Source organism: Anoplophora glabripennis, unplaced genomic scaffold, assembly GCF_000390285.2.
Source record: "Anoplophora glabripennis isolate ALB-LARVAE unplaced genomic scaffold, Agla_2.0 scaffold267, whole genome shotgun sequence".
NCBI classification, from domain to species: domain Eukaryota; kingdom Metazoa; phylum Arthropoda; class Insecta; order Coleoptera; family Cerambycidae; genus Anoplophora; species Anoplophora glabripennis.
The window spans coordinates 303,376-330,760 of NW_019416452.1; the positions used below are offsets into that span (position 1 = coordinate 303,376).

The window sequence follows — 27,385 nt, forward strand, 5'->3', positions numbered from 1 at the left end:
CGATTTTCTCGCTGGCCAGAAGCTGTACCCCTGTGTGACCAAGAAGCAGCGACAGTTGCTCGAGCTCTTTTTGACCACTGGATTGCCAGATTTGGGACGCCTGTACGAATTACCACCGATCAAGGCAGACAGTTCGAATCATACCTATTCAAGCATCTAAACTGCTTGTTAGGCGCAACCCACCTAAGGACGACAGCATATCACCCGGCAGCAAATGGTTTAGTGGAACGATTTCATAGACAACTGAAGGCAGCAATAATGTGCCATGGCGGTACCAGATGGACGAAGACCTTGTCCACGGTGCTCCTGGGAACTCGTTCAGCCTGGAAAGAGGACATCCAAGGAACAGCAGCAGAACTAGTGTACGGCCAGTCTCTACGCCTGCCTGGAGAGTTCCTAGCCCGACAACATCTAGACCAAGCCGCTGAAGACGCTGCAGAGTTTGTGAAGTCGCTCCGTCAAGTAATGAGACACTTACGACCCAGTGACGGGTCGCGACACAATAACCAAAAAATTTTTGTCTTCAAAGACCTCGCTACCACAGACCAAGTTTTTGTACGCCGAGACATCTCGAAGCGGATCCTGCAACAGCCTTACGACGGACCATATAAAGTCCTAAAGCGGAATGAGAAGACGTTTGTCGTCCACATCAACGGACGTGATACTACCGTATCAGTTGATAGACTGAAGCCAGCCTACATCGCGTCCGAGGAAACAACCAACCAGGGTGGTCCTCTCAATATCCAGGAAGATAAGGTCATCAGGAACGTCAGGACCACAAGAGCAGGCAGACGTGTCCGATTCCCAGATCTACTGCAGGGCGGATTCAATTAATATGTACATAGTTCTCTTATTTCTTTTTATTTATAGCAGATAACGTTAGCACTAGCAGGGGGGTACTGTGAGGACACACGTTCCCTGGTACGCCTCTGCGTTAATAGAAAATATTTACAATAAGAAATTGTATTGAAACAGATTTGCCTATCTCAGAAGCACTTGTCGTGTCATAAATCTACCCTTCTGGGTAGCTGACCGTACCCTTAGGCAGGCAATCTGGGTCACTCTCCAGTTGACCGGCATCGGCACATCAAGTGTTATTATTTCAATTTTTGTGTGTAAATCTAATAAAGAATTAGACTCTAACTGGTGTGATCATTATTTGGTGGACAACGTATACACCACAGTTTAAACAAAGTTTCCCAACTAGCCTCAAGTTGATTTTTTGATATTTTGTTTATAACACGTTTCCGAACAATATTCCGCAGAGAAACTTCTAATAGTATTTTTTTCCCGAAACGGGCTGTTTCATGTCTGTAATGACTGGACTATTGCATCTAGTCCTCTGTACTAAGGAATCACACTTAAATTGTAGTACCTATTATTTTCATTACAAGAGGTATGAAAAATATGTAACAGTAATAAAATTGTAAGAAACGTTTTATATTTTCTAATACTTAGGTACGTTAAACTTACGTAACTTAACGTGCATATTTTAATCTTGCACCCTGAATATTTTTTACATATTTCAAAAAAACACTTTCTTAAGACGGCTTCAGGTGATGTGGTCACTATCAACTATTTGTCACACATAAACAAATGCTATATCTTGTGCATGCTGCATATCGATGCATTCGAAAACATGTCTTCGTTTACCAAATATTTGCGAGATATTTGTCATGTGCTAATATTGTTGTGAGCAGATCCAAAATCACTTACGTTTCGAATCCATCACCAAAATCGCTAGTAAAGCCAGAAACGGCTCAAAAACCGTTCTGACAGTGCAGCACATGTCCGAGAACCTGAAGCTTGTCACAACAGTCACAGTCATCCAGAAAGCGTCGGTTGAAAATCTAACTAACCTTGGAGGTCAACCGCCGAAGCTGCCCACAGAACCCCATTACCAGGACCAGGAAATTCAAATTCAAATTCCGACAGGGGATTAAGCTGCTCTGCACAAATACAAGCAATCAGATTCCATGACAGTTCGAAATGAGCCCCAAAGATTACCTAAATGCAAAAATGCCAGATGCATGTCAGATATCGCACCGAAAGTCTATCTTAAGACTTGGCGGAGCCATACTGAAATGTGTATGAACATCGGCTCTAATTTTCCCCAGATAAATAAACAGGACTAAGAGTCTGGCTAATACTCGTTAATTTCACATCATTGCATTATTCGTTCAATATTATAGTAACTACATAATACATTTTATTTTAAATATTCTAAATAATGTTTTATCTATATTATCAATCTAGCGTCCCACTATTAACTACGGACCTACAGCCGATCCAAAGTACTGTTTGACCAAAAGAGACAGTGAAGCAAGGCGAAGAAAATGACCCAAGAATGCCTCAGTGTAAGCGCCAACCAGAGGGAGGATCTACAAATCGCAGGCTACAAAAAGAGTGTGTCCTACTGGGGCGTGTATAGAACTCAGGTCAATATTCTGAACGAAATCAGATATCGAAAAGGGTCGACCAGAGAGAGGCTCTCAACATTTTCTGAGTACAGCTTGATCTTTATGTTCCTCATAAGTTTCAGATGCGCTTTAAATATGTTATACAAAATCTTCAATAGAAAATAACTGTATTTCGTTTGCAAAAAGGTGGCTATCTTACTATTAAGATCTCCTCTCTTTGCTACTCTGTGGACTATCTTCTTCATCTACGAATCTCATGGACAAGATGAGTTTGATGTACGAACGGTGCGTTGTTACCAAGGTATCGACTACTATCGAAAGAAAGGCCAGTAGAGAGGACGAGATAAATTGATGTAAATTTTGTACCATTGTTGTCAATTACGGGCAATACTTTTACTAAATTTGTAGTTTTAAAATACTTTTTTATTGTTTAAACTTGCATCTTCAAATGTCGGCATCATATGGGATATAGCCATAAAATGTTGTTGCAACAAACACGTGAGAGAGATATTTGAATAAAAGTAAGTTTGTTTAAGGAGATCTCATTTCCTGATAATTCTCCCAGTATAGAAAAGTGACGTTAATTGACAGTTAAATTTATCCAACAACTAAAAAGACCAGCCCTAAATAGTAAAAAATATTTAATGTGGCCACACATTGAGTAAAAGGATAAAGGACCCCGCCGGAATCCTTATGTAAATTGGTTTTCGGTCAAATGGTTTGAAACCAGGTGGTTCTTGTAGCTTTTGAGTGGTAGATTAAAAGTGTTAATGGGCGTCAAGCCCTAAAAATTCATGGTTCAAAGTTGCAGCTCACTGAATCTACAATTCTTTAAATTTCACTACCTGCATAGTATGGTAAAAAAATACTACATTTTTACTCAATGCCCAATAAACTATCGCCGCTATATCGAGATAACTGACTGAAATGGTTAAAAACGATATTGAGATGATCTTTCAGATCACGATCAGTACAATCGATTTTTCATAATCATTATCGTACAATAAATATCATAGCGGTTGCCGTCTGCATTTGCGTGACCCAATGTGCACTACGGGGAGGTTGCTATAGATCGGACTTAGTACATCACGGGATTCATCGGTGTATTTGATATTATTTCGAAATCGCTCGTAGCCTAAAAACTAAAAATGCAGGCAATACGAGCGCGTAAAGTCCAGTCACGATAAACATGTGCAATAACATCTTATTCCGTTCATTTGTATGCACGTCAACAAACTCTTTTTCATTTTTCCTCGGGATTTTATCGTCATCTAGTTGTTTCTGGCTTAAAGTTCGGCAAGTCGCCGCAGCATCCATAAAATGTTGCTTTTAGTGGCTCGAAACGAATGCTGCGTTTTTGAAATAAAATGTTACTTTATGCATAAAAGTATTAAGCTATCATTTAATATGTTTGAAAAGAATTAATGGATAGATTAAAATTTTTTTACATTATTTCACCGAAACGTAGTTTTGAATCAATCAATCGATTAATCAAAAGTATTAAATGAAGTTTCTCGTTCTTTTGTAAAGGTATTGATGGATAAATGTTTTTTAAAAAGTAAACATTAGTTAATTGCTTAATCCTATTTCAAGATTTCATACTGGTTTTATGCATAAAGTAACATTTTATTTTGAAAAACAGCATTCGCTTCGAGCCACTAAAAGCAACATAATATTTTATGCATGCTGCAGCGACTTGCCGAACTTTAAGCCAGAAAAAACTAGATGACGATAAAATCGCGAGGGTAAATTATAAAGAGTTTGTTGACGAGCATACAAATGAACGATATAAGATGTCATTGCACATGTTTATCTGGTGACTGGACTTTAGGCACAAGTGCTCGTATTGCCTGCATTTTTGGTTTTCGAAATAATATCAAGTACTTCGATGAATCCCATGATGTGCTAAGTCCGATCTAGTAACCTCCCCGTGGTGCACATCTGGTCACGCTAATGCAGACGGCAATCGCTATGATTTTTATTGTACGATAATGATGGTGAAAAATCGATTGTTCTGATCGTGATCTGAAAGATCATCTCAATATCGTTTTTAACCCTTTCAGTCAGATATCTCGACATATCGGCGATAGTTTGTTGGGCATTGGCAACTTTGAAGTGATTGTAGATAGATGCTGCATTGACAACTCTTCAATTAGTGTTCAGTGTAATCTTCATTTTTTATTACCGAATTTTGTATGGCGTGTATTGAATAGAGGACTGTTACATCCGTTTCACCGCCAAAGTGTACAAGCGTTGCATGCTTTACATGCTGGAGATGCTCCTCAGCGATTAGAATTTTGTCGCTGATTACTTCAACAACATGCACAAAATGATAGATTTATTCCGCTATCTAACGAAACGTGTTTTAATAGGGAGGGCATAAATAATTTTCATAATGAACATATCTGGGTGTTACAAGATCCGCATGCAGTTAGATCAAGACGATTTCGGCGACGTTTCATCGTTTGGAATAGCATTTTCAACAATAATTTACTGCCTGTATACGACATTCTTGGAAAACAAACTTTTTGATTTCATTGATGGCGTAGAGCTTAATGTTGTTCAAAATATGTGGTATTAGCACTACGGTGCACCACCACATAGAGGAAGACAACTGCTTGGTTAAATGATCATTTCCCAAATAAATGGATAAGTCGACAACGCATGGCGTTCCCCAGATCTAAATCCTTTGGACAGCTTGTCTATCATGTTGAAATCACTTTCTGTCAGCAGTCACTCCGAAGAATTCAGGATACAACTAACCAGATAAGAAACGTTCCGAATCTCATCCATCAAGTTACGGAATCTTTAGTTCGCCGATGTGAGGCTTGTATTCGAACCGAGTGTGGAAGGTTCACTAATGTTTGAAGTTTAAATACAAATAGTAATTCTTGTTATAGCAACCATCTCTTTTATTTATCAAGATACTTTGATCAAAATATGAAATTATATGTTTTAAAATGCTTGTAACTTCTAAAGAAAATGTTTGAAATTAACCCAGCAACCATCTGCCTAAGTTTGTCATAGAACTTCTAGAACACCCTGTATAATTCAAAAAAGCTGTTTGATATGAGGTTTTGTTATCACAACAGCATGTCATACTAGCTACATGTTGAACTGATCCTACTGCATTTAAAATTTGAAGGTTTGAATTAGTTTACTTCTTTGGCAGTTGCAGAAAGGAATATTTTTTTATTTTAACTTAAACACCCTAGAACTCACAAATGGAGTAACTTTGGAATATGATATATTTAATCCAAATATCTATTTTGATCTCAAGATTTTCTGGTAGCACTTGATTAAATATCTCATACGAATCTAGGCCAAAAGTAAACCAGGTTTTGCTTCATATCTTTGAATTGACCCCAGAATGAATTTTTCTAAGCACATTAATTACTATCAGCAAAGGCTCTTTTTGAAGTAGAGGGTCAATTACAACTTCTATTTCTACTGAACTAAGGAATTACATATTTAAAATTTAGACAATATCGGAAAAATATAAATATGTTATAAAGATGTTACACTTTTAAGTGGGACATCCTGTATGTTGTGAAAATTTTCCGCAAGCTAGTACTTCCGACATAAACAAATGAAGTTCATATTTACTATGCTATTAAAAGCAGTGTGAGTAAACTGTTATCAAGAGTAGTTAATTACAAGTTTTAATTAATGTGTGACCCGGTGACATAAAAATACTCTACCATTTTATCAGGTCAACTGTGTTATTCATGTTTGAAAAGTTTTACGAGAAAGGATATATTTTTACTATATTATAGAAGTATTAACCTCATTCAAATATATTTTAAATACATACCTAAATACATAAATAATTAATCGTTTTTTAAATTTTTGTAAATTGGTTGTCCTGAAATTAGGGGGTAATATTTCTACAGGGTTTTCTATGTTGAAAAAGATTACTTTTTCTTTATATAAACGTGAGTCCAAAAATTCTTCCTAAGGAAGTTTAGCCACTTAAAGAGGCCACTCTGATGATGATTTTTTCTAAATAACTCCGAAATCAGTTGAGATAAATTTATGAAATTTGATAACTAGCTTAACTCTTACGTGGTTAGTCTGCTACTATACCAAAATTTACAAATTTTCATCACATACGTTCCAACACTGGGGGGAGGGGTAAATGGTTTTTATGCTTTGACTTTTTGACATTTTACTAAAAAGCATGAAATTTCAGAGTTTTTTAGTAAAACTCTTGGTTCATATTGGTAGAATGTTCCATATTTGTGTAAAATCCGTTTAAAACTAATGTTATAGTGTTAATCACCAGGAATCGAAATTGTCAATATACCACTACTACTACCACTACCACTACTATGACTACTACCACTACTACTACGATGTATATGCTATCTTAGCAAATGTAGAGAGCAAGAATGCGTTGGCATCATTTGCATTGACAGTTCAGTTATTTACTTTTTGCGGATTGTTATTTTCACAGAAATTTATTATTTTTAGTAAATTATTATTTGAGAAAGTAAAAAATAGCAATTAAAATTATTAAATAGTAAAACAATAAACTAATTAATTCAAAACCACACTATTAGAAAACTTATCTTTATCTCAATAATAGTTTTCACAGCAAATGCTCAAAAAGATTTCCATTTTCCTGAATACACTTTTCAGCTCGACGTCGAATTNAAGGAAGTTTAGCCACTTAAAGAGGCCACTCTGATGATGATTTTTTCTAAATAACTCCGAAATCAGTTGAGATAAATTTATGAAATTTGATAACTAGCTTAACTCTTACGTGGTTAGTCTGCTATTAAACCAAAATTTACAAATTTTCATCACATACGTTCCAACACTGGGGGGAGGGGTAAATGGTTTTTATGCTTTGACTTTTTGACATTTTACTAAAAAGCATGAAATTTCAGAGTTTTTTAGTAAAACTCTTGGTTCATATTGGTAGAATGTTCCATATTTGTGTAAAATCCGTTTAAAACTAATGTTATAGTGTTAATCACCAGGAATCGAAATTGTCAATATACCACTACTACTACCACTACCACTACTATGACTACTACCACTACTACTACGATGTATATGCTATCTTAGCAAATGTAGAGAGCAAGAATGCGTTGGCATCATTTGCATTGACAGTTCAGTTATTTACTTTTTGCGGATTGTTATTTTCACAGAAATTTATTATTTTTAGTAAATTATTATTTGAGAAAGTAAAAAATAGCAATTAAAATTATTAAATAGTAAAACAATAAACTAATTAATTCAAAACCACACTATTAGAAAACTTATCTTTATCTCAATAATAGTTTTCACAGCAAATGCTCAAAAAGATTTCCATTTTCCTGAATACACTTTTCAGCTCGACGTCGAATTGCCCGAGAAGACTTCAAGACTTCAAAATTATTTTGTTTGATTTGATTCGCAGCCAAATGAATCAATCCTCCAAAGAATTTATTTCTGTAGCGTAAACTAAATGAATTTTTGGACTCACGTTTAAGTATATAAAGAAAAAGTAATCTTTTTCGACATAGAACACCCTTTAGAAACATTCCCCCTTATTCGGGACACCCTGTATATAATTTTTAAAATTGACATATTTGTTCCACAAATTCAGTGCTCTATAACACAGTAAAGAAAGTAAAAATATCTAAATTGACAAATTACTGCCTAGATCTAGAGATAAACATATTTCTGCTGAATAAAACATTTTGTCAGATTTAACATGATCAGATGATAATAGACATTTTTTTCTACACCAATGCTGAACGAAGAACAAAATATATTTATGAAATATTTAAATTGGCATAATTAAACTATTATTACATTACTACCCTCAATTATTTTAGCAATTTGGCATAAATCATAAGTATTTATTAATTTTTAACACCCTTATTTGAAAGACGAAGTAGGTGGGTGCAATGAAAATGTAAATGAATTAAAGGTTTTGGTGTATATTTTCTCTTACGGTGTACTGTTACATTTTAAAATATATTATTCCTAATCCTTTATATGTTTTTTAAATATAATAATAAGATTGGTTCAATCAATCAAATTAATCACATGATATGGTGTTACATTATGAACCCTACTAGGAGTCTAACAGACCACATGTTAAGAATAATTTGTTGCAGCATAATGTTTCAACTACCTAAATATAATATTATAAATAAATTCTGTGATCAGCAAATATGAATTTATTTAAATTATGTAAATGTTCGTCGACATTAACTATATTTGAATTTGACTAACTTTCATGCAGGCGTCAGGATTGTAGCTTATTGTTGCGTTTAACACATATTTTACTTACTGTTTTACTTACACTAGGCTGTTACAAAAAATAATTGCAGTTTAATGTTCTCAAAAAACTCTGAAAATAGTTCACTAATTTCACCTCAGAATACATATACCTCGACGCAGAAACTAGGGCAAAATCCATATCGAGAGAAAATGTCTTCACGTTCATGGATAATGTCGTGGAATGGCATTTCCCGATGAAACAACTTGTGTGGTGCCATGGCGTGTCACGTGTGAGGACATTGGAAATTCGAACCCCACTATGGGCGCCATGTCATAGAACGGTGGCATTTGCTACCGGTTCGAGTTGATTTGCCGCGTCGTCTTCTGGCGGTGGCGCACCGGGTTCATTCGCGCCACCCCGCGTGACAGTTTTTGGCACTGTCGGTACCTTTCGCGTTCTTCCTATAGCTTTTGAATGGTGTCGGATAGAACGATCTGATCTGGCTCCTTTTTTACTAACGGTGCTGTGAAGTCAATTGCCCGCGCGCCGATAAGGGAATTTTCAGTAGGCTCTTGCGCCTCCTCCTTGACGATACCCAGAAGGGCCCTCAGAGGTGGATAGCACTGGGACCTCCATTGATGACAAGAGTGTGTTGTTGTCTAGGAAATTGATCCACGCTCTGTTTGGTCCAAAGACAGTGAGATGCACTGCACTTGCTTTTATTTAGTACAAATTAGGATTTCAACTGATCCTGTATAGAGTTCTAGGGTTCCATTCGCCGAATTTACTAAAATCCTTAGGATTTTATCCCTTTATAAAGAACTCATAGGATGAGTTCTTTAAATTTTAGGTCTTTTGTGTAGGCTAGGCACTAAAAGTTATTGTTTATATCTCCTTAGAGTTAGTTATAAGCTTTAGGAGCTTTTGTACTACGCCTCGTAGGAGGGCTAGTGATTTGCAGCTTTAGAAGCTGGTTTACACTGTTTCAGGGTCTTCGCCGTAAGTAGGACGAACCTATGTGGATGGCTTGAAGAGCGGAGTTAAAGAGCTGGTAGGAATGATTTTTTATGAGAAAATTTTTTATATTTGACTGTTTTTTGGGCAAATATAATAATAATGGCAAGTATTTTCATTTACATACGAGAACTCAAGCAATTTTGAGCATGTATGTACGAACCCAGGTCAGGATTCCGTTCCTGATTACTGAACTGAAAATAAAAAACATTAAAATGCCTTTAATTGTTCTGGTTACATACAAATTTAATCTTGATAAAAATCAAGACAATCAATAAGATTGTTAACTATCTTATACAATGTGATTAGCACAAAGTATTCTCTGCGATTTTTTAATGAAGAAAAGTTAAACCTCCTTAACAAGTCATCATGTGGAAAACCCTGCTCGGGATAAAAACCAACACTTTTATATTTTAAAAATTTCCGCTGTATTCCCTCCAAGTTGTTAGCGTAGACATCATTGCTCGGAGCCCAAACAACTGCCGCATATTCCAATTTAGATCTAACATATGATGTGTAAAGTATTTTAATTACATCACAATTTGAGAAATCACGTGTACATCGTACAATAAAATCAAATGATTTTAATGCCTCAGAAATAACAGTATTTATGTGATGAGAAAAAGATAGTTTTGTGTCAAATAGGACACCTAGATCTCTAAACATATCTACTCTAGAAATACGATTGCCATTCAGTGAATAGTGATATGCAGTTGGCGTCTTTTTTTTAGTAAATGACATACTATTGCATTTTTTAATGTTTAATTTAAGACCGTTTGATATACACCATTCACCAATCACCTCAAGATTTTTTTTGAAGTTCGATACAGTCCTGTATACATTCGACTCTTTTATACAATTTTACGTCGTCAGCGTATAACAAAAATTTTGCATTGAGTTTATGGCCTACGTCATTAATAAAAATACTGAAAAGAAGTAGACCTAACACGGAACCTTGTGGCACGCCTGATACTGCAACATATCGAGTTGATTTAAAGCCATGAATTTCAACATATTGAGTACGACAATTAAGATAAGACTTAAACAACGCAATTAAGTCATTAGAGTGACCAAACTGTGAAAGCTTATTGAGCAAAAGATGGTGATCTAAGCGGTCGAATGTTTTAGTGAAATCAAGATATATATATCAGTATGCTGATACGGTGAGATTAGATTTTTTTGTTAAAGAAAAAATTGAATCATGAAGCAAAAACTCGAATACCTTGCAAAAATTACGTATAATTGACACTGGTCTATAATTATTAACATCAGATTTGTCACCTTTTTTATATATAGGACTAACTTTAGACTTTTTCCAAATATTAGGTATTGTTTTGGATTTTAGACGGAAATTAAACAACATTTGTAGAGGTTTGCTAAAAACAAACCTACAGTCGCGAATTAAAAACGGTACAAGATCCGGTCCAGCTGTTAATTTGGGTTCAACTTTTTCATAGCGCTTACTATGTCTTGTTCTGAGAAAGACTGAATGTTAATGGTAGGCGCGTAACAAACATTTTAAAAAATCAAATTTATTGAGGTATCATGCGAAAACGACTGTATAAGTCCGCAAAAGAATTTACAATTTCAGGTAGAGACGTGATTGTGTTTGTACTATAATTCATAGTAGTAGGTATGTTTGACAATTGCTTCTTTTTGTTTATAAATGCCCAGAATCGTTTTGGGTCACTTTTGATATCGCGTTCAGACTTTGTTATGAATAAATTATAAGGCTCCTTTATATTGGATTTTATTTTATTTCTCAACCTTTTAAAATTATCCAACTGCATAGCATCTCCAGTTATTTTAAATTTTTTGTTTGATAGTTCTAATGATGTCACGTGAGAACCAGGGAGGATATTTACTTTTTCGAAATTTACCGTACCTTGGCACAAAAGCATCGAATATTTCATATATTTTATTATAAAGACAATAACTATACAAATGAAAAATTTCAAATTAACTTATTTTTACAAGGATTTAGAAGTATTTAACAACAGCCCACACATATTTCGTAAAATAGATACATTATAGTGCTTAAAATTTATAAAAAACGGTATAAAAGAATATTCTTAAATATAAAGTAAAAATTTAACATTAGCTGTTTTTCCTAATGCGCATGCTTGGAAAGAATAGCCTCATATGGAGGTGAGATCTTGTTGCTATATCATCGTTGTCATCATTAGCATATTTTCTTTTCTTTTGTTTAATCTTGGCATTTTCTAGTTATACCAGTATTTTTTATTGTTTTTCTTGGTGCTCTGCTGTGTCAGTCTGTTTATCGAGATTTTTTTTCCAGGTGGTTTATTATAGACGTACTCTTAACCCGAACCAAACTTTTCTTGAATGGTATCCTGTTGTGAGGCTATTTCGCTTAGATGAAATTATCGTTAATGCGCATGCTCAGTAAGATTGATATAATTTTAATTTATTAATTACTATAAAAATCAATATTGCTCTATAAATTGAAAAATGTAAATTCTATAATTCTTTTAGTTTGTCACTTGGAGTGTTGGGGACGCTGGCTGCTATAACACAGCGTGTTAGCTGCATAGAGCTGTTTTTGGATGTGACGCGACGGCAGAAACTTTGAAAAGTGAGGTGATTTTTTTCTTTGCCGCTCCGCGTTGTCCTGGAAGGTTTAGGTTGATTAGCATGGATAGGGTGGTTTGTGGCTGTTTAGAGCGAATCTCCGCAGAATTTTCGAAACTGAAATAAAATTTCAATTTTTCGCGCCGCATTATCTGAATCGCCACGCTAGAGCTCCCCGGGACATCGTCCTCGGTCGATTTAGTTTGAGGCGTTTTTTTCCAGCTTTATGGTCCCGGATGAAAGTGTGGTGAATTTTCTAAATAACTCGGGACTGGTAAAAGACAATAACTTCCCCAATGCAATTAAAATAGCTTAATTATTTTATAGAAGAAAATGTATCTCATTTACTCAAATGCTTATTTAATTTTACTGAGTCTACTATTAATTCTAATTATGAACGAATTTGGTATCTTCTATTTATATTTTAACATTGAAGGGTAAAGACTTCATTAAAAGGCATGTGTAAAATTAAGTAGTAAGTACAGAATTTTGGCATTTAAATAAGTAGGCAGTTTGATTCTTTACAGAAATTGCATAGTATATATTTTTTAGTGTTACTGACTCATCATCTGTCTTTATATACAGGGTGATTCATTAACAATGGGAAAGTCGAAAGCTGAAGATACTACACGTGAAATGGTGACCACTGGCGCAAACATGCCTTATCCAAAAGTTGATAGTTTCGGAAATACAGGGTGTTGAAAGTTAAAATTTTAAATCGTTTTTTTGCGATTATTCTGAAAATATGTAGGTTAGGAACTTGAAAATTTGTGAAACTATATTTTTTTAGGCGACGAATAAGATGCGTGTTGTAATTTCAGCATTGCTCATAGAGGGCGCCACTTACGACCAATTTTACCGAAAATTTAGTTAATAACTTTTTACCCTGTATGTCTAACATGAAACTTGATTCAAAACCTGAAAGAGCAATCATTTTTCCATTAATTGTGTATTCTTGTTTCATTTCGGTATCTCGATCCGTTTTCGAGAAAAATCGATTTAACGAACACTATGTTTTGATAATACGAGAAATTAAAAGCGAAACAAACCAAGTGTTTCTTCGTGTTATTACAACAATTAACAATAAAACAAATGAAATTCGTAATAATGATTTAAAGTCAGTGTTCGAAGAATCCACCGTTGACATTTACACACTTTACACAACGTTTTCTGAGAGATCTTCGAGTTTGAAACAACATATTGGGATTGCGTTTGACTTCGTTGGCAGCGATTTGTATTCTTTGCCACAACTCTTCACACGAACCAATAGATTCTTCCAAATAGAAAAATGAAGAGGATTGAAGTCCGGACTTCTGGGTGGCCAAGTAAAAATGCTTCCACGGCTTGAAGAAGTTCCACTTTATTTAAGAAGAGACATGTGGTTCATGCACGACGGAGCTCCACCGCATTTTTCTTGGCCAGTGCGTGCATATTTAGATGCAGTTTTTCCAAATCGCTGGATTGGCCATGTAAGCATTTTTGCTTGGCCATCCAGAAGTCCGGACTTCAATCCTCTTGATTTTTCTATTTGGTCTCGAATGAAAGATATAGTTTACAAAGAATCTATTGGCTCGTGTGAAGAGTTGTGGCAAAGAATACAAATCGCTGCCAACGAAGTCAGACGCAATCCCAATATGTTGTTTCAAACTCGAAGATCTCTCAGAAAACGTGTAAAGTGTATCAGTGTCAACGGTGGATTCTTCGAACAATTACTTTAAATCATAATTACGTATTTTATTTGTTTTATTGTTAATTGTTGTAATAACACGAAGAAACACTTGGTTTGTTTCGCTTTTAATTTCTCATATTATCAAAACATAGTGTTCGTTAAATCGATTTTTCTCGAAAACGGATCGAGATACCGAAATGAAACAAGAGTACATAATTAATGGAAAAATGATAGCTCTTTCAGGTTTTGAATCAAGTTTCATGTTAAATATACAGGGTAAAAAGTTATTAACTAAATTTTCGGTAAAATTGGTCGTAAGTGGCGCCCTCTATGAGCAATGCTGAAATTACAACACGCATCTTATTCGTCGCCTAAAAAAATATAGTTTCACAAATTTTCAAGTTCCTAACCTACATATTTTCAGAATAATCGCAAAAAAACGATTTAAAATTTTAACTTTCAACACCCTGTATTTCCGAAACTATCAACTTTCGGATAAGGCATGTTTGCGCCAATGGTCACCATTTCACGTGTAGTATCTTCAGCTTTCGATTTTCCCATTGTTAATGAATCACCCTGTATAATTCAAAAATGTATATTTCACTCCAGGGAATATGTATGTGTCATTTATTGCATTAATAAATTTACTTGTTTTTTCCCTTCATTTAGGTACGTCATATCACCGCTTTCCAAAAAAAAAATAAGGAAGCATACTTTTTGTAGAAATGTTACAACGTAACAAAGCACAGATTTCTTATTCTTCTCAAAAATACTAAGTACTGGGGCTACTCATAAGTACCACGATAAGAAAACAACGGTTATAATTATAATACTTTTATTAAAGACAAATATCACAATTGCTACCGTAACTAAACCCTCTTCTATAAGTCTACTTCACTTTTACTAAAGAATTCGCTTTTCCGTACTTGTAATAGGCCAGAAAAGGAAAACATTTCATCAACCACAGTGCGATAATCTGGATGTAGTTATGAGTAATCCTCAGCACATTGAACTGCAAGGACCACAAAGTGTACAAAATAAAATACAGTTTAAATTTCTTCTGCCACGTCAGCAAGTTGAAACCGGGCTGTGAATGTACGTTACTGTTATCCTCTAAAGCCATTTGTAGGTACAGTGTGAACACTTTAAACTCTAGAATTGGATTCATCGTCCACAGCCCATTTATTAAAGCGCTCGACATTTTTTTGAAGTGTTTGGAGGGGCTTTTCAGTCTCGGACGGAATACTTTTTCTATAAGCAGATTACAAATTTCTTTGGTTTCAGCGACTGATTCCCTACAAATGTTGAACCTGGAATAACGAAATAATTTAATCTGTATTAGTAAGAAAACGGCTTCTTTAAGGGTACGAAATTATTTCTCATGCAATGTTTCATTTTTTTCTGTACCTATAGGTATTCAACGTTAATATTTCCAATACTAGGGCTCACAGTGAGATACAAACTTTTTTGTTTATAAAATCTTAATTAGAGTGTAACCGAGTGTAAGTTATTTATCTTGAAGTACACTTTGCACTGAAAGTTATTCTAAATTTGAAATAAGGACTTTTCAATTTTCATATACCTAATATTTTTGCTGTCAAATTAACTGTATATTTTGCGGTCACCTGAGATATTTCAATTATTCCTTGTAAGAGATGTAGACAATAACATGATCTATCCATCCATTACTTAAACACGATTTGAACAAATACTGACATAACGATTTTTGCAAAAGTGTCAATTTTTCTAATCAAAAGAGAGTAGCAAATAAACTTATGCAATGTATACCTGTAGCAATCGTCGAGATTTAATTGTGCGGATAAAAATCAAATCATTTTACATTCATACGTCAGATAACTTTGTACACATCATTTTGTTCGAGCAGATCATAATTTTGAATTAATGAAATCATTCTTCAGTAAAGGTTATTTTTCATAAGTGAAATAATTTTACTGAACTCGGGGATAGCTTATCCCTACAAGGTCAGATTTCGGTCAAGTCAAGATCATTTCAAGGTCAAAGTAAAGAAAAAGGCCTTTCACGAATGTTAATCTGTAAGTATATATGCTTTTGAGGTCGCTGAACCTGATTTCGGGGATAGCTAAGCCCCATAAGATCACCTGGAAATCAAGTCAAGGTCATTTCATTTGACTTAATCTCAATTCAAGGTGACCTTATAAGGCTAAGCTATCCCTGAATTCAGTTGCCCCCCCAAAAAAAATTATATACACTCTGGTTGAAATTCAATACAAGCCTTTTCTTTAGTTTGATCTTGAAATGACCTTGAATTGACTTGAAGGTGACCTTTAGGGTTACGCTATCTCCAGATTCAGATTCTGTGAGCCCAAAAACCTATACACTCACTGGTCAAACTTCAGTACAAGTCTTTTCCTTAGTTTGACCTCCAGGTGACCTTAAATAGCTAAGCCATCCCCGAATTCAGGTTCAGCAATCCCAAAAGTATTGTACCTACTGCTCAAAATTCACTACATGCCCCAGTTTTTGAATCCATCAACTTGAAACTTCGTGATGCTTAACTCAGGCCTACAGCCAAAATCACATGCTTCCCCCCCTTTATCTCTGAAACTATGCATAGGATAACTTTGGGCCCATGACAACTTTTGTTCAGAAAGTCAAAAACTATAACCTACTGCAATTTCAGCAAACTCGACTGGGACCCATTTTCCATTGATTTTGTGCGGGATTCTTTTGATTCTTGTTAATTCAAGATTGGTTAAACAGGTATACCAAAAAATGTGTTACGCCTTTTTCTGTGTTATAGTCAAAATCTAACTAACCTCTCCTCAATACCCAAAACGTGTCCCACAGTTCGCCACAGGTGTATAAAGCCTTTCAACTCTTCTTCCGAAGCACAGTGCACACCCATCATTCTGCTTCTAACCAAACCAAAACCCATAAAACCAAACTGGGTAAGGGCCATATCCTTTTGTGTTATCCTGTACTTCAGACATGCACAGCTTCGTTTGCTGGCCGAATTATGAAGACCTCTCACAGTTCCAATCGAGTCCCACGATCTGCAAAAAAGTATATCCATGTTTATATAACTTATAGTTCAGAAATTTAAATTTTCGTAATATGGAATTTGTACAGATTGGTCCAAAATTATCATATAATTTTTTTTTTCTTATGACACCATAAGAAAAAAAACATTGAGAGATGGCAAATGTGGTTAAAACTACACTAACAGATATACGCGTTATTCTTTATTAGAATTCTACTCGTAAATCCCACTATTAGAACATTGTATACTATATGTGACAGTGACATAACCAAGTAAATATGTTTTATAAATGTATTAAACTGTTGTATACTCTATTTAAGTTAAACATTATATTATGACATTAAATTTCCAGGAATTGTATTGTACGGGTATTGTACACGTATAAGTATAAGCTGAAATTCTAATGTAAACATATAACAAACATTTAAGTATAAAAAATGATGACAAATCGCTTCCAATACTATCCAGCTGATCTTCTTACACCCGTGTCTTCGTGCATTACATTATATTACATGGGAATTTGCACTATAACTCTTCCTTACTAAGAATGAATCATGCTCTAAAAGGCTAACATTCTTTTCTTCTAATTCTATTTTCTCTGGTTGATTAACTCAAGAGCCTTAAAGGTTGCTTGCGGTATGCAGCAAAATAAAATTCTCTCAACAGTAAAAAGTAAAACTATTTTTATTGAAAAAGAAGTGTTGCGCTGGAGAGTTTTGTATGGAGTAGCTCGCATGTATATGTATCTGGTCCTGGCGCCAATCTGTCGTGGACCTTTCCTGGAGCCCTGGTGCGTCCCGCGTCTGTTCTTTGTCCTTGCAACTATTAGACGATCCGGCGTAAGGCTGGCGTGCTTGATTTAATACTTAAAATGGGTCACTTGCGGACATTTGTCCCACATCTTTAAAAAAATTCATTTAAAAAATTCTACATTTGTTAAATTACTTACCACCTCCCGATCGGTAAGTAATTACTTACCGATCGCTAATTTGTAAACGTCAATTGCAAATGTCTCAACAAATTCAATAAAGGTGTCAAATTACCTGAACACAAAAAAGTACTTAATCATAGTGTTGACAGCGTAGATTATAAAACCAATGATTATTACTATTGATTATACCGCAATGTGAGAAATAGTGTAAAAAATAAAAATGTTTTATACAAATTATTCTAAAAACGCCTATGTAAATAAAATAATTAAGTAACATTTGAAAGAAATAAAGAACAATTGTAGTAAATTTCTTTGAAGGTTAAATATTAACAATATTAGCAATATGACACGTGTGTGCTTTTTATTAGTACAATATGAACATACCTTGTATTAGCTTGTTTATATTATTTTTTCTGTAGTAAAGAACAATTGTAGTAAATTTCTTTGAAGGTTAAATATTAACAATATTAGCAATATGACACGTGTGTGCTTTTTATTAGTACAATATGAACATACCTTGTATTAGCTTGTTTATATTATTTTTTCTGTAGTAAAGAACAATTGTGGTAAATTTCTTTGAAGGTTAAATATTAACAATATTAGCAATATGACATGCGTGTGCATTTTATTAGTACAATATGAATATACCTTGTATTAGCTTGTTTATATTATTTTTTCTGTAGTAAAAACGTAAGAAAAGTTCACATAAACAAATGTATTAAAATGGGTTATTTAAAAATTAGACCTAAAAATAGGCTTTTATTTTATATTTTTAAAATGGCTGCTAACGGGATATGAATTTGAGTACACGAATTGCTGAATAATATCTACATATAATTACGAATTTACAAAAGATTAGTATTTTAATTAATGAACCTTGAAACACTTTGTATCCCCTTAATAATATAAATAAATTTGTACTTGACTCAAAACGATGTTAAATTTTATTTAAACTCGATAATGAAATAAAAAATATTTTTATTATAAAATGCAATAAAAAGCAAAATAATTATTTATATTTGATTCATTTGTTGTTTGAGTTTATCTGCATTATTTTTAGATACTGAGGAAATGCCAACACAGAATTAGCATTGTTTTCTTCACAGTTGATTATTTAAAACTGACCTTTCCAATACTTGATATGACAAGGCTGTGGATAATTTTTAACCTTGAAGCACTGCATTAATATATTGTGCAGTCAACGAACTCGAATATTATGAATATTTATTAACTACTGAAAATGATGTTTAATTATGAGAACATAGTCTATAATAACTATGGAAATTATTTGAAAATTATTTATTTCTCAATAGTATTAGTTTTCGTTACTGTCAAATACACATTTATCTCCTTAAAATAAGATAATTGTTCAGAAAATTGACGCTGTAATGCATAAGTTAATTTTAATTTTAATGAAGACATTTGAATATGAATATAACAGTCACAGTTATTCTGTTCTGAAGAAACCCGGAGTGTTTTCTGAAGAAAAACCGAAGATACGTCAACCTGGGAATTGTTCAACCGTTGACAACTGTTACGGAGACCTGTAAACAAATCTAGACAAAAATAACGCATGCCATTTGTAACTTGGTGGTCTTTAAATACAAAAATATACAAAATCACCGATGTTTCCAAAATTCGAGCCTCGAGCCTACAGGACGAGAAATACTAAGCCTAGAGTCCTTCGTTCCATCAAACGATGACGACGACCCTTGCCAAACCTACCCCCGAGGTCGCTGACGAAAGCCAAGAACAGAAAAAATTTTTGACTCACTTTCAAAAAATAAAAAAAAAATTTGGCTTCAAATTCAATCTTCGATATGACCTTCGTGTCCATACTAATATTGTCTAATTACAGACTTCTAACTTCACACGGACAGAACTACAATCCAGGAACACAGTCATCCCCAATCCTGAATGGAGTGACACTAAACGGGACCATGCAACAGGCAGACTACGGGAATCCACCCCCACCAGCGAGTGAAGCGCGCCCTGGCCAGTTGCAGTTATTTAACCAGAACCTATGTGCCTGGCCAGGGTGCGCACTCGACAAACAAAGGAATTTGAAACTGCTGCTTTTCTGCATAAATGAACTATATCTGAAACCGCTCCGAGTTATTATTTTTCTTTAAAAAAATTATAAATCCGAGCTCAATGTTCTCTCAACTATACGCCGCAGTTCAAGCTTTCTACAAGCTTCTGTACCGGTACTCCACGGAATCCGTACAACAGTGTATAAACTTTAGTGTGTAAGAGACAGTGATTTCCAGACACTAGGGTGTCAGACCCGCAAAGTGAAAAAAAACCCGAACCATAAATTTTTCAAAGCGCCCAAAGTGCCCGATCCCATTGTGAGGATCTACGACCTGCTCATGATGCTCAGACGAGAAACAAATAGGTCATCTCCACCGAGAACTAATGGAACCCAGCAAAATCCACATCCTGGCGCCCAATGTGCGGCCACGACCGAGGACCTATTTGATACTGCGACAATATGTTTAGAGTACCAGTTGTGTGTTCATCAAAAATAAGCACCAGTTTTTGCTAATTCGGCCAATTTTTTGAGGATAGAAAAATATGACGCGACGATGCAATTCAGCTGCTCAGAATACATGAAGATAGGGTACATTAGACTCCTTTTATATGCCTGGTTTTTGTCCAAATTAATAACTGATATATGTGTCAGCTTTATAATTTGTTTTAGCAAATACCATTTATTTCATTATCAAATATGCAGATGAACGCAAACAATTTTATTTCATATGCATATTCAACACATTGACAAGTTTTTTGGTGTTTACTGACTTTAAGGCCAGTAATTTATCTAGAGGTTATCTGGGGTATAAAATGTCACGTCATGTCATAAAATTAATTATTGTTGAGTTTTTCCCTAGGCTAGACAAATTTCATTACCTAAGTTTAACCACGTATTAAAACGCATTCCTAAATATGCATGAGTACTATAGTAGGATCGTATTTGATGCAAAGTAGAGCAAAAAGTTGTCGGTCTTTTATCAAAGGAAAATCGTGTCATCATTTTTAGGAGGCGTAAGATAAATCATTTCAAATTTAAAATGAAATTCAATGTAAAATATGAAATACCGCTGCATACGCACTGTTTTCTGGTAGTAGCTGTAGTCGCCCAGGTGCATCGAGTGTACGAACTGGTCGGTTATACGTCAAATACTAACCTGGCGAGCTTTGTCGTCAATTAGAGAGCGCTTCCAAAAAACAAGTAAACAACAGTGGCGCGTACAGAGGTAAAATGTAGTACATATGTGGAATTTAGGAAACAAATTGGATTTATAATAAATTACATTTAAAATAAATAGTTTATGAGAATAAAGGAATTTTTGTAGGAACAAGGGTGCCAGACCTGAACTGATCCCTTCGTCCCTTCATAATGTATAAAGAAATTATCCAATTTGTAATACCCTTAAAAGCGTACTTCATTGGTTCCCTTGACAGGCAATGATTTATTACTTTACATCGAATATGATCCCACTATACAAATATATAAAAAAAAATAATCTCTATAAATTCAAGCAAATGTAAAACGCGAACAATATTTAAAAATGAAAAACTGAAATTAACGAATGTGACAGCATATATTTTACAACAAAGGAGAGATGGAAATCGTTATATTATTTTTATTTTCAACCGAGTCGACCGACAGTAAGGCAAGAAATTTAGATCATTTTGTTAGAGTAGCGGATTTATCGAATTAAACTGAACATTTAATAAATACAAGTGGGGAAAAAAGACTGCGAGTACATACACATTTTAGGTACATCCTGATACAACTGTTAAAATTGCCAAAAATATCAATGCAATATCACTACATGTGTAACTTATACAGTTTTCAGATTGATCTCTTCACAAAAGAAAAAAGTATAATTTTTTTCGATATTATGAACAAACATTCGTGGTAAAATACAGAGTATAACTGAAATGCGCGACCAAACTACAATGGCGGATTCTACATTATTAATTAACAAAAAAAGTTCCTATAAATTTGTTAGAAGACGCTTAATTTTCGATATACCAAGTGTTCAAATCTAATGGCAATATAGGTGCAATTTATTTTAAATTGCAAATAATATACTTTATTTCGTTTAGATGAGATAATAACAACTTCTTTTAATCAAAAAATAATTTGATGTTTTGTCCCTTTAGCATAATTTTCTGACATTTTACTCTTTATCACGGCAATGATGCTTTCCAACAACATTAAATAAAAATATATTTCTATAAAGCCTCTAGTACTGACAACACAATATTGAGATATTGATATAGCTTGGAAGAAAAAAAATTGAAAGGGGAAGTGCCCATGTGTCTTCCTCGGATTACGGGTAGTCAAAAATTAAAGCTACATGCCAAATTTGGGCCATTTTTTAAAAGGCTTAATAATACAAATTTTTTTCGCATTTTAACACCCTGTATCTCCAAACCGAAACGTTTTGGGGTCCATGTTTAATTAATTTGTAATGTAGTATCCGTGGTTCAAACTTAGTCACAGCAATTTAGATACATCCTATACACGCGCAACACATTGTAACATTCATTAGGTACCTATACAGCCTGAATGACACCATTTTAGCTATAACACTGCTCGTGTACAACATTTAACAGCTTCTTGAGACCTTGATATAAGATTCAATTTTGTTGTAACACACAGTTAGTTAGTTTCCACCCGTCTACTGTTGTATTGTTGATACCTACTTCATGTAAATCTGTGTTACACCCTACAATTAGTTATAGAACATTATTTAATAAATTATATTCTTTAATGTACTACTACCTTCTTGTGAACTTGTTGAAGCGAATTGTAAATCTATTCGAATCGTACTATTATTTGTACTTGTTTATTGATATTATTTCCTTTTAGTATTGTTTAATTGTAAACGAAACTGATGTACCAATTCACCACAACATTTAGGTTACTTGGATGTCGAGTATTGAAGGTTATTTATTTGTTTCTGCCATGGAAGCATGCACTGAATAATATATAGTTTGATTGAACCTAGGTTATGGTCAGTGTTAGAACCTGTTCAGTGGTGATTAAATAGCAGTTGCCCAGTCCGAAATTTATTTTGTGAACGACCAATCATAGTGGTTGAGTTTTTATGAGATTTAATTCAATAAAACCCTTGTCGGAGCGCTTTGAAGCTCTTTGATTTTTGTAACCGGTAAAGCAACAAGCTCGTTTGTGATTTTAAATCTAAACCGAAAGTTTACCTAAATTTAATCAACTGTTTACAATGAAATCCATCGTACAAAGACCTTACCGGTAAAGATTTATAAAGATTGCACATTTTTTAATAAAAATTACAAATTTTGATTAAAGATTACAAAGATTGATCTAAAAGATTACAATTTTTTAAAGATTACAAAGATTTGTTTAGTAAAGATTTTCTTCAGTAAAGATTTAAAATAAAACTAGTAAAGATTCGAATTAATATCGAAATAAAGATTTTTCGAATGAAGATTTTGATTAAGATTTCAGTAAGAATTTTGAGTGAAGACTCGAGTTAAGTTTGATTAAAGATCTGTATAAAGTTTACAAGTTATAGATTGATAATTAAAATTATAATAAGTAAAGAAGTTTCGAGTCTTTAGCGAAGATTATTAGCTAAAGTTGAGTAAAGTCATACAAGATTTAATGAGGATTTAAGAGAAGTTGCCATCCATCGTTGGTCTATTCCAAGCGAACTTTAAAATGCAAGTAAAATTGCTGAGTTTTAGGAAATCTTCATTTTATTTTATTTTTCATTACGGAAAATTGTGTATTTTATTGTGGAAATAATTAGCGAACAATTGTTTAAATGAAGTTATCTATTTTTCTAAATTCTTACTGTTAATTGTGCTTTCTTTTTGCAAATGAACAGTGTGCATATGGTGTATGTATTAATAAGTACAAATAAACATACTAACAGTAACAATGAACTTATGTACCTGGTGGTAACGTATGGAGTCGCTGGCGTTGGTGAAAGCTGTGTCAGCTGCACATCTTTGTGTTGTAATTGAAGGTTTTTTTTCAGTAAAAGAATTTATTTTTCGAAAAAAATGTCTTAACACAAAAAGGTAGGTACTCTTGCAGCATCTTTCAGTTTGAGGGTAAAAATGCTTATGTGCTTAATGATAGATTTCAAAAACATGGATTGCTTTCAAATCAACTAAAATAAGAAACGAGATTACAAAAATAATGATACTAAAATCCATTCTTCTCCAGATACGAGTAAGCATATTTTCACTAGCTTCCAAGTTTCACTAGGCATTAAATATGACTTAAAAATGTTGCCACCAATAATTGTCCTGTAAACTTTTTTTCTTATTTTATTTGATATAATAAGTGAAATTTGGAAGGAATCTATAATATTTTTGATTTTTGAAGTTTGTCTCACGAACATATTTTCCAAATTTTTCCCATTTCTGCACTGAATAGTGGCTAGGAACAACGAAGTCGTTCTTATACGCAAATGCGGCTTACCGAATAATAACATGCCTGCTTAAATCTCCTACTCTAGATATAATGCTTACAAGTAAAATGAGAGGGAATTAAAATAATAAAAAATAATTTATTAATTATTATTACTGCAGTCTTTTTTACATTTTAGTTAAACTTGCAATTCCTATGTTTGTTTTCGTTTGAACCTATATTTTAGAAACACCCTAAACATACAGTCAGTTTTGTTCACAAGTTAATTTTTATTACTTTGGTTGAATTTTTATTAGGTACAAATTTTAACACGTTAATAATTATAGCTTTAATAGTAGTTATCACTTGACAAAATATATGTTTTACCTGAACTTTGAAATCATTAAATTCATTATCCAGTCAGGAAAGTTTTGAATTTGTCATTAAATCACAGGAAACAAGAATATTTAATGTTCTCTAACAATAGACATATATTTAATTGCCCAGGAAAATTTACATTTACATTTGGGTACAACGAAGTAATACTAAATATAAAATAATTTTGTTTTAAAAGCTCTTTTATTTTTAAGTCAAGCATGCAGGGTGAACCTTAAAAAGTATACATTTAAGATTCACACTATATATGAGGCTGTACTTATGTGGGCAATTATTGCAGTTGTATTTTATTTCAACCCCTCAACAAGTTATGAACATTTAAATATTTGTGTAAAAATTTTTCAAATACCTGTATCTTGGCAAAAACTAAAGATATCATAAACTATTTTCATTTTGTTCGTTTTCAAATGTAGTTTAATTTAAAAAATATAAAAATAATATATTTTGAGTTTTTTAATTTTTAAACTAAAAAAGTGCTTTTTGAAAAAGAGTGACGTTTTTTTTCTCGAAATTCTTCGAAATGACGCTAGGATCACTGACGTGAATATTTAATCGAATAATACAGAAAATAAAATCCGTCAAGTGTTTCTAGAACCTTTTTTTTATTTCGTCGTTAACCTATGTATATATAAACGTTTTTACTAAATACAAATGGTCAGAAATATAACAAGCATCTTTTAATATTAAAAAAAATCGGAATATTTAGTTAATAATAATTTAGATATTTAATAATTAATCATCGCGATTTACTTCAATAATAAAATTTGGTTTAATAGCGTACATTATCTGTAAAAAATTAAAAAAACAAAAAGAACAATTTTAATTAAAAAAAAAATAGAATAATAGATCCTACTGTAGAACCCGTCTCATAAATTTGCATATTGAAAGACGTTTTTTGCAGAATCTCTTCAAGAAAAAACCTCCACTCTTTTTCAAAATACGCATTTTTTGGTTTAAAAATAAAAAAACTAAAAACGTATTCTCAACATAAAGGATGTCTTACGGTGACGGCCCATTAGAATTATTTCAGAGACTACTTCGATTTGAATTTTGAATATTTGGGATACCGGGTTTTCGGGCATGCCCTTCTCAACTAAACAACTAAAGTTGTTGTCCACGTACCACTTCCGGTTATACCGGAAGTCGACATCAACTTGCTTATTTTAAATGGAACACCCTATATACAGGGTGTCCCCGGTTCGGGTTGCCTATACCTGAAATGGATACAAAATTTCAATTGTCAAAAAAAATCATTCTTCAAAAAATTTTTGCTTGTTCAGAAACCCGTGGCAAGATAGTCATTTGTTCAGTTTAATGTACAGGATGTTCAAAAATTTGGAAAAGGTAAAAACAGTGAAGAGTAAAGTACCTTAAATCTTAACGCTACGTGAAAAAGTAATGGGGAAAAGTNATAAAATTTGGTTTAATAGCGTACATTATCTGCAAAACAAAAACAAAAAATAAAAATTTTATTTTAAAAAAATAGAATAAAAATAGATCCCACTCTAGAACCTGTCTCATAAAGTTGCATATTGAAAGACGATTTTTTTCAGAATATTTTCAAGAAAAAAAAAACTCCAACTTTTTTCAAAATGCGCTTTTTGGTTTAAAAATAAAAAACTAAAAACATTATTTTTACATTTTTTTTTAAACTGCATCTCAAAACGAACACGTTATAGGTGTTTGAAATGTTTTACCCAAAATATTCAAAGTCTAACCTCTTGAGGGGAAGCTGCTCTAAATAGGTAAGTACTAAATAATACAAAAAATCGAGAATACTAAAAATGGTCAGGTCACAACCTCGCTGTTTAGCATGGAATGCCCCATATACCTACATATACTAAAACGTAAGCAAACAGCAAGTTGAGAGAAAAGGGGTAAATAATATTTTTCGCTTTCATAGCGTCATGATTACGTAAATTTTTTTCAAATTGGAACATCCTGTGCCTCGAAAATGAAGCGTTTCTGGGCACATATTTATAGGAACTATTTTTGCAAATTTGTGACATAAACTCGATTGCTAAAGTTTCGTTGAGTATTGTTTATACCTAGTTTGACCCGGTATACCTACCTATTTGATTTGCCTATACTAATAATTTACTAATACAATTTGCACATATTTGCATCATTTATTGTATTTACACATAATAATGTAATATTTATACACAATACGTAATACTTTACACATAACTTATCCCCTTTATTGCGAAAAAATATACTGTACAGGAAACATCCTGTAAACTACTAGGTATGTCCTCGATATCGTAACCCAAATAATAATAATAATGTTTATTCACATAAGCTTACAGTGGTCGTGAAGCGTCAAAATAGACTTGTTTACAATACATAAGCGTATATTAATAATAATACTTATTTAGTTCAAATTTATAAATATGTATCGATAAAATTATACAGCATTACATCAAATAATACATCTAGGACCTAGTTTAAAACTGTAGTTGAATTGTATAAAACAAAGTGATAATAAAATATTTTTTAACAAATTCATCACCTAGTTATTTAAAAAGAAATCATTTTTAGTATAATAACAGTTTGTAGACAAAAATAAGTGCAGTGGTTTCCTGTAGGTGTTGTAAATACTAATCTCTCTAATCTCAACGTAAAAATAGTTGAAATGCCTATTGCAGAAGTATGCGAATATAGAAAGATTATAATAATAAAATGTTTTAAACAAAAACAACA

At 33.3% G+C, this 27,385-nt stretch overlaps 2 protein-coding genes across 3 annotated transcripts in view; one reads left to right on the forward strand and one right to left on the reverse strand.

The window, feature by feature from the left end:
• Positions 1–258: 258 nt before the first annotated feature.
• LOC111691552 lies at positions 259–834 on the forward strand. The gene has a single exon (XM_023454594.1). The coding sequence runs from the start codon at positions 259–261 to the stop codon at positions 832–834; it is 576 nt and encodes a 191-aa protein (XP_023310362.1).
• Positions 835–14,733: 13,899 nt separating this feature from the next.
• LOC108905467 overlaps positions 14,734–27,385 on the reverse strand; it is a 36,156-nt gene continuing 23,504 nt past the window's right edge. For both annotated transcript variants that reach the window (XM_018708336.1, XM_018708337.2), the window contains exons 4-5: positions 16,714–16,950; positions 14,734–15,225 (exon numbers count right to left, since the gene is read on the reverse strand). In XM_018708336.1, the coding sequence (XP_018563852.1) occupies positions 14,805–15,225; positions 16,714–16,950 (658 nt within the window). In that variant the 3' untranslated portion in view covers positions 14,734–14,804. The remainder of the gene's footprint in view (positions 15,226–16,713; positions 16,951–27,385) is intronic.